Source organism: Asparagus officinalis, chromosome 6 (assembly GCF_001876935.1).
Source record: "Asparagus officinalis chromosome 6, Aspof.V1, whole genome shotgun sequence".
NCBI lineage: Eukaryota > Viridiplantae > Streptophyta > Magnoliopsida > Asparagales > Asparagaceae > Asparagus > Asparagus officinalis.
The window spans coordinates 78,432,231-78,441,736 of record NC_033799.1 but is presented as its reverse complement, the minus strand read 5'-3'; the positions used below and the strand labels follow the sequence as shown (position 1 = coordinate 78,441,736).

At 35.3% G+C, this 9,506-nt stretch overlaps 1 protein-coding gene across 1 annotated transcript in view; it reads right to left on the bottom strand.

The window, feature by feature from the left end:
• The window catches only part of LOC109846373 (transcriptional adapter ADA2), a 74,217-nt gene that overhangs the window by 20,165 nt on the left and 44,546 nt on the right, over positions 1-9,506 (bottom strand). Inside the window, exons 4-5 of the mRNA XM_020415598.1 lie at positions 8,236-8,414; positions 1-24 (exon numbers count right to left, since the gene is read on the bottom strand). The exon at positions 1-24 is cut by the window's left edge and continues 26 nt beyond it. Of these exons, the coding sequence (XP_020271187.1) occupies positions 1-24; positions 8,236-8,414 (203 nt within the window). The remainder of the gene's footprint in view (positions 25-8,235; positions 8,415-9,506) is intronic.

Genomic DNA, 9,506 nt, shown 5'->3' with positions numbered 1-9,506 from the left:
AATAAGTGGAAATGACAAGTTATCCTGCAGAAGGGTCCATGGTGTAAATAAAGCATGACTTAATGAGTAGAAGTACATTTTTCTAACTGTGGACAGTTTGGTAGTAAATTTTCTCTCTTTTAACGCGGAGAGCTGAAAGTTTATCTTCCTGTTTTCTACAGAGATTTCAGACTCCCTGATATGATAACATCATTACAAAGACATAGCTCCTTAATGGAACTGATTATCATATGAGCACCTTGATTTTAGCAATTTTCCTAAAAACCTTGATTTTAGAAATGTAAAAGTCAAGACTTCTCCGCGGGCCAATTAAGGATGTCTTTAAACAACCATCAAAAAACCTAAAGCAAACAACATACAGAAAATCAACTGAGAATGCGGTAGTATGCTTGAATTCATTTTCTATGCATTATCTTTCCAACTCCTTCACAAAGTTAAAAAAAATTAGAATAGTATGCATTCACTTTCACTCTAATACAATAACAACTTCAAAGATAAAGATAATCTTTGATAAAATCCATTAGAACAATGACGTAATATTAGGCGTAATCCATACAGTAATTTGTAAAATGTGTGAAGTTAATTGATAAAATGGGAGAATCAACACCAAAGACATTGAAAACTAACAAAAGAAGCTTATCTGATATATAAAAGGTTAGTGAAAACATCACAAAATGAAGAAAAGGATTCAGAGACTCAGGCCATATTTTAGATGTGCTAAACATGACAAAAACCTCATCGCTATGCTATGCAAGACACTTTCCGCAACAAAAACTTTTGTGTGCCCATCAAGGCTGGACATATCTTACATGTCTCTCAATTCGGAAGCCTATAAACCCTCATTGACCCCAAACTTTTGTATAAGATAGAGTCCTGTGCTTGTGTCCTTGAGAGTAACTGTTTGTAAGATATTAGTCCCCCAAATCTCATCCACTTTAAAAATAAGTCACCCAAAACTTGATATTTTAAAACAAGTCCACAAAACCTGTTGGCTACCCCAAAATTAGTCCCTCTAGTTTAGATTTGTTAGATTAACAGCAAAACAAATTAACAATAGTTGGCTTTCCTGTGTTACCGTCACAGCATTTTCTTCAAACCCCACTTCTAATGATCACGAAGACAACTACTCCTTAAATCATAAAAATCCTCTATATGTTATAATACCATTAACTGCAAATTTTATATTCAATGAGCAAATTCCAATGGGTTTAAAAAAGATGTGCTTCATGATGATTAAACAAGGGTATAACGGAAAAAAAAAACCTTGCTATCACTACTTTATTTTGCATTAAACTAACAAATTTAAACTGAAGGGACTAATGTAAGGTAACCAATGAGTTTTAGGGGACTTATTTCAAAATATCAAGTTTTGGGAGATTAGTTTCAAAATAGATAAGATTCAAGGACCAAAATATCCTAGTAACTCGTCATATTATTATTTTAGGCTCTTTTGTATTAGAGCAACTAACCAATATGTTTAGATTTTAGGGGACAATGGATATGCGTTGCTGCCTTATTTAGCAAAATGATCTAAGAGATCGAAATGATTATCAGTGAATAGCAGAATGAGTCTTGCCACTAGTATCTTTCTTAATAGCTCATTTCGCAAAATTAGTTGCCACAGTCATACTTGTTTTACCATATAGGGTTCGATGGTTATGAGCTGACGACTTATTGTGTTAAATAAGCTACAAAGAAATCATGACTTATCCATTTGATGTGACAATGAAGGTGGGTCTCACCAAATCAGTGTTTTAAATATCAGCCGATAAACCGATATTATCGGCGATTTATCGGTTTTGGGACCTTCCGCTATGATAAGTTTGATTTTAAATCGGTTATCGTTTTTTGATGTTTATCGGCGATAATGTGACGACAAAGTGAGTTATCGGCCAATATTGTCAGCTCAAAATATCAGAATTATCGGTCACCGATAAACCAATATTATAGGCAATTTATCGGTTTTGGGGGCCTTCCGCTATGATAAGTTTGATTTTAAATCGCTTATCATTTTTGGATATTTATCGGCGATAATACGGCAATAAAGTGAGTTATCGGCCAATATTGTCGGCTCAAAATATCGGGAAATATCGGCCTTTGGTTTGGGTTTGGGTTTGCTCTTTGGATGTTTAAGAATTATAAACTATTTATAATTTTTGGAAGTTGGTTGTTTGGTGATTAGCTTATTTTTGTTTATGAAGACTGACATGGCTCATAACTATTAAATCTCAACTCAATAAGTTAGCTTATAATCTCATGATTTTAATTATGTTGATGATTCTTCATTCTTTATCTTGTTATTTGCTGATATGTTATTCCATTTTTACTAACTATGCACTCGAATGGCTCATAACTATTAAATCTCAACTCAATAAGTTAGCTTATAATCTCATGATTTTAATTATGTTGATGATTCTTCATTCTTTATCTTGTTATTTGCTTGTATGTTATTCCATTATTACTAATTATGCACTCGAATGGTTTCATCGTGCGATAAAGAAGCAAGTTTCTACCATTGGTGAGTGATCCTAAACATGATTATTTACATTTTGGTATGTTTATATTTTATTAAGTATGGCTAGATTACATTTTAGGATATTATATTATGTATATACACTATCCGATAATATCACTTCGATAAATACTATCTATCCCCGATATATCCCCGATATCCGCTATCCAATATGAATTTTGACCGTCCAATAAATCTCCGATAACCGATATTTAAAACCTTGCTCACCACATGTACATCTCTTTGTAGCTCATTTAGTAGTTGCACCTCATACTTCTACACACGCATATGATGTGTGCGTGAATACATAGTTAATAATTACATAAATAATAAGCACATAGTTCGAAAAATCCTATTCTTGCTACATGGATTTTGGAGAATAGACATGCCTAATGCCTCGCGATAATTTAAGAATGTGACACGTGGATTTATGCTTAAAGATCATGCCTCACTGGATCCAAGAGCACATACTCAAAACCTTACACACAAGGTGGGTGGCAAGATGACATGAACAATATGGAAAAAAACATAAGAGCAAATTTCAATTAACAAATAAAAATATATAATTTGATAGATATCTAATTTAATTTCGCATGTATCCAGACACATTTGAAAGTCTATAGTTTCCTAATCTAATACTGGAGCTCCCCCAACTCTATCCTCATTATATAGAACATTATTGAAGTCACCACACACAATCCATGGCAAAGTCACATGATTACTCGACTGCATTAACTCATCCCAAATAATTTCCTCCTTTCAAGTTGATTCAAGGCAAATTTAAATGCAACAAAACAATGTAAGCTCTCATCTTTTGATTTAACAAGACAAGAGATGCATTGGCTACTAATTGAGATGCAAGAAAGATTAATCACATTAGAGTCCCATAAAACCCATATCCTCCCATTAGGAGCCATAGCATAAATTTCCATCCAACCCCAACCAATAGGGAACTTCTCAATAATAGAATCTGCATTATTTTTTTCACCCTCGTTTCAAGTAGAACTAATATAGAGAACTTATTTGAAAGATAAAAGACTTAAACTACATGATGTTTAAGGGGTTTGTTAAAACCTCTAACATTTCAAAATGCAATCTGCATTCTGTAGAAGTAGATGCACTTACCTGCCTCCACATGCTGCTCAGGAGGTATATCAATAACTTGTGCAGTATTCTTGGATTTAAGCTCTGTTGATACTGTACTTCTGCCTTTCCTTTAAAAGGTAGTCCATCCATCTTGCCCTTTTTGAATAGTAAGCCTTCTTCCTGCAATGGTGGCATTTTCCTCAACCTATCTTGATTATTTAAACACTAATCTTGATTAACACTCTCCAAAGTCCTCCAAGCTTCGGCTGGAATAAATACGTTTTGTTTTGGCACCCATTGCATTGTGCTTTTCTTTCTTTTATAGAACTCTTCAGTACGTGCAAGTAGCTTATAATTAGTACACCACGTAGGCTTGTATTCGTAGACAACTTTCGAAGAGTAAATAATACCACTAAGACCTTAAATTTTGACTTCATCAGGTAATTTTCCATGTAACTCCATTCAACTAAGACCCTTACATAGCTAATCTTTGCCTCTTAGAAGTTAGCATGTCAGTGACAATAGGAGAACCAACTAAACTTGCAATCTTGCAAATCACCTTAGCATGCCAGAGATTTAACTATAAAGCTGGAAGTTGTATCCACATAGGAAATGAACTTTGCTTGATTTTCTCTAAATCATCCTCACTCTTCCGAGGTTGCAATAGCAATGGTCTGACACCAAAAAACCAAGGTCCAGCATCCAAAATCTGAGATTTCTCCTCATCATTTTTTAGCTTAAACAAAAAGAGACCAGGCTTCAATAAACATACTTCTGGTATTGCAATGGAACTCCATAGATTTTCTACATACTTCTCCATGTCTTTGAATCTAACATTAAGCCCATGTCTTTGAATCTAACAATAAGCCCCATCACATGGTCAACCAGCGAGAAATTCCAAAGAGAATCTCTTTCTACCTATTCCTCTTCATCAAAACTAGAACAGTCATCTACATCAAGAGGTCGAAACTCCAAATTCAATCCCTTACCAGTTGTTCTATTCTCAGCAAGTAAACTCACCCAACTCTTGGCTGAGTGTTCTCCTCAACCTCATCATCAACCTCAGTAGTAGAATCTACAACTGGAATTTGAGTGGGGGTTGATTGCGTAGAAACTATTGGAGGGTTTTGATTTGAATTATTATCACCATCAATTTCTATTTCTTCAAGTTCACTCACATCAGCCTACTCCGGATTCACATTTAACCAAGGACGGAAAACTAGAAGGGGATGAAGCCTTACCCAAATTACTGGCCCCTTGTGTACTTGCATTGCCTACTATCAATTCCACAGTCCACATTACTTGTAACCTACTGAATCTCCTCCTTGCTGAGCTTCTTCTTAGCTCACACTGGGCCTGTACTCTCCCCATTCGAATGGAGGGAGCTGCAGTTTGAAGCAACCAAGACGATGTCATACCATGTTTCAATTGAGAAATAGTGACCTCCAGTGTAGTCAAAAGAACCCAAGAAACGATTTCAAGTGACTTCCTCTTTTTTCGCCATGTTTTCTCGCTGGTGGCGTATGATAAGAATCATCTTCTTATTGTGCACCAATGAGACAGCCGCCCACCCACGTGCTTATTTAATGGTTCCATCACTATGTATTTATTTATAATAAAACAAAATCATAATTCCAACTAATAGACAACATAAAATAAAACATCCTAACAAAATAACACCTTCAATATCTAAAGAACTACTTCACCCTAACCTAATATCTCAAGTCTCATCTAAAGAAAATCAAATCTTTAAAATAAAATCCTAACTTCTAATCTGTCCTGCATCATCGGGCCAATTGAGTTAACCTAAACTTCATCTTTGCTTAAGTGATTTCAATACACAAAGCCCTAATATTTCTATAGAGCAGGTTCCTATTTACATGAATCGATGCAAAATCGTAGTGGATTTCATAATGTTCTGTATACCACATCTGCTGGCCTTACGGATGCTGCTTGGTTTGAAACTTTGAACCTTGGTTCAGACACTTGTTCGAGCTCAAGTTCCATGGAATTGCAAAAGTTCACAGTACATGTCTCAGACTAAGCCTGATTTGAGACCAATAAGAGTCAATGACAAGTTAAAGATTAGGATTTTTTTAATAAGTTTTTAGCTGTGAATTTTAGCATTTTAGGAGCTACAATCTTATATTGTTAAGTACTTAGAATAGGCTAAAAGTTATTTAGATTAAGAATTTGATTTAGGATTACAGAAGCTATGGAACTATTTTCCACTACTGTCAATGCTAATCACAAAAGAACAGTCATTGTATAGTTGGACAGAGTACTCAATTTAGTTGAAACTTGATTAGTTTGAGTCCAGCTTATTTTCATCTTTTCCTTATGTAAAGCCCATAAGAGGGTAAGAATTTACATCTTCCTTAGAATTGTAGTTTGTCAGTAAGTTAGTTTGAGCCAATTATTTCATGCTTCAGCTGCAAATGTTTTCTTCTGTCTTCTACCGCCATGACCTTAAGCGTCACTTGACTCTTCTGGTTGATTACTCTAGAGGTTGCTTTGCTTGAACTCTATATCAGCCCATCAATGCTTATTTTCCAAATGGGATTTCACTGAGATGATGATATTGATGACAATGATCCAAACAAGATGACTAGAATTTAACTTTACATGTAACAAACACAGCAAACAATAAGCCCGATAAATTTAACCATGATAATCAGTGTTTTCAAAGAGCACGCCTCACTACCATTGTTTTAAATATCGGCCGATAATCGATATTATCGGCCGAGTTATCGGATTTTTGAGCTCTCTGCTAGGATAAGTTGGTTTTGTAATCGGTTATCGTTTTGGAGAGATTATCGGTGAGTTATCGGCGTTATCGGCACTTATCGGCCGATAAGTAAGGCTAAATTATCGAGATTATCGGGATTATCGGCCAGGCATTTTGAGTTGAGTTGTTGAGTTTTTAAAACCCGACCCAACCCGTTTTGTTAATAATATGAAACTTAAAACCCAAAACTTAGTGAATCCGACCTTCAAACCCTAACTTCGTCTCTGGCGGCTGCTCCTTTTCTCGTAGGGCGCTTCCTCTGTTATCTCCATCTTATGTTCTTTGCGCCTCTTCATCGTTCGCCTTCGTGAACTTTAACCTTGAACTTTGTCGCTTGCCTACCCTCTGTCAACCATGTTTTTTTTGTCCAGAAACATGGCTATATACACATGCTGTGAGCTTTCCTTCTCGTGTAATTCCTTCACGCACACACTTTCTCTTTTGAGTAATATCAGTTCTATAACTATTCTTTTATCATACTTTGCTTTTCTGTTTTTCCTGTAACAGAGACTTATATAAAAAATTAGTGAATAAACTGTACATACTTTGCTTTTCTGTTTTGGTATATTTATATTTCATTAAGCATGGTTAGATTACATTTTTTTAGTTATATTATATATATACACCATCCAGTATATTGCTCCGATAAATACTACTTATCCCCGATATATCCCCGATTTCCGCTATCCGATAAGAAGTTTGGTCGTCCGATAAATCCCCGATAACCGATATTTAAAACATTGCTCACTACACCTCATGCGCCTTGCAATGCGGGGCGGTGACAAAGCGCCCCGCATCTGATGCAGCAATGCCTTATGCGCCTCGCATACATCCTAACTTTGCACAAGGTGCATGTAGTACATACCCTCATATAGTTTTGTTTATTAACATACTCGATAATCCATATCTAAAAAAGCAAAATAAATCTATTAGGCATGTTTAGTATCTTTTGATTGAGGACCATAACTAATCTTTTGCTTGGATATTAGTCTTGATTTGACGTTTGATTTGAAAAGTTATGAATTTTGCTACTATGTTGGGTGTTAGCATTAGAAAATAAGACCTTATATTATGATTTTGTAGTAAGATATCATTTATTCTGACATATTTTGTTATGTGAATTCCTAGACATGTTCTTTCGTGCTCAATTATATATCTTGAAAAATTATGTGTGTAGTGTGCGCCTCGCATCACTCAGGCGCGCGCATCACTTTGCGCCTAGCACATGTGCGTGTAAAAATGCTTTACGCCTCGCATTGCACCTCGCGCATTGACAACACTGATGATAATATGAATCTATGATAGGGCTACTCCACCCTGATAGCTGCTAATTGTTCTCTGAGAAAATTATACCAAAATGCATAAAACTTACAGGATGAAATGTTTCAAATAAATTTTCGGCATCAGTCGATAAGCTTGCTGATCGTGCAAGCACAGCTAAGATATAAATAGAACTTCATATTTCTTTGGTAACTGAGAATTCATGAGAAACATGATAGCTCTGAAATATTTCATAACTAAAATGCACATCAAAGGCAAAGAAAATTTGCAAAGTTACTCCCAGGAAGGAAGTAATGAGGTATCAGATTGAAATACAGCTCAAACTTCATGTATATGACTATCATCTATTCTAACAGATTAATTTGCTCAGAGATATACCGAAAGATAGTGGTCACCTGTCCTTGGTAGAGCAAATACACGTACGAAATTTTATTTGATGGAAGGCCAACCATGTCACATATTGACAAAACTAACAATAAACAAGTCTTTATGATCCCAGTCTTTGACTAAACTACAAACAATTAAATGACAGCATAATTTACAAGAAAATCACAGTAAATATACCTACCATAACACGGTAAGGGTGATTGCTTTTGTGTGGAGTGACTTCAGCACCTACAGAAAAGCATTCCACACAGAGATCAAAATCGGGACATTTTGTGCACTTAATTCTTATCTTCCCTGAAATGTCCTTGTTACAATAATTGCAGTGGTATAATGCTTTTTTCCCTTCACTATTTCCAGGACCTGCATTAAAAGTATGGTCGTACAAGAGTTTCAACAAAATGAAAATCATCCATGTTCGGAAATATGAAACATGCAACAAGTAAAAATAAACAGTTCCATTTTATCAATCGGAACATTTTCAGATTTATCTGCTGTGAAACATATTAGTGTGGTTATCAGCATAGAGAAAAACAAAAGGAGAGACGCGCACATGCACATGCAAACCAACTTTGGTTTCATTTTCAGTAAATTATTTGGCCAAGCGATGAATCTGTGAATTGGCCTATCATTGTCCTTAAGGTGCCTCTCACACACCCACAGGCCACACCTCCAAACAAACTTCAATTTCAGTTTTTAGTATCATATTCTCTTCATGAGAATTAGTCTAACGTTATCACAGGGTAACACGTATCCTCACGTATCACCATTCCTCCTTTACATAACCTACTCATCTATATCCAGTGCATCTGAAATCAATGATTAATGTGACGGCCTGATATTTACGTTGCTAAAAGTGAACCATCAACAGAGTGGAAATGGAATCATTATTATGCATCAACTAATATTGATTGGATTTTTTTCAATACATGGAAAGACAACCAGTAAGCTGGCAATTCTCCTCAGTACACAGGCCATGTGTGATTTAATGAGTACAGATATATGAACATTTATTTCCTGAAATAGGAGAGGATTGGGATGCCTGCGCAATAAAAACCTAAAATATGGCTAAATCATCTACATAATCAAATTTTAAGATAATGCTGAATTTTTTCAGTGAAAACTGACAAAAACATGTTTTCTTAATAAAGGGTGCAATGCTTATGCATGGTGCATATACTTTTTAACTATGATAACAGATATAACGCTGTCGAAGTAATTTATACAAAACTTCCAGAAGATAAAGTCTTTGGAGGAAAGAACAAGAAAGTTTTGATTGAATGAGGATAGTTCTATTAGAGGTGTCTGTCAAAAGCTGCTTTAGTTGCTTCAGTTTCCTATCTATGCACCAAATTTGACAGGAATAAATAATGGTTAGCTGTAATTTATCCATTGAAGATCAAAACAAGGTTCCATTATATCCTACTAATGCTTTATTTTCCGTACTCCTCAACA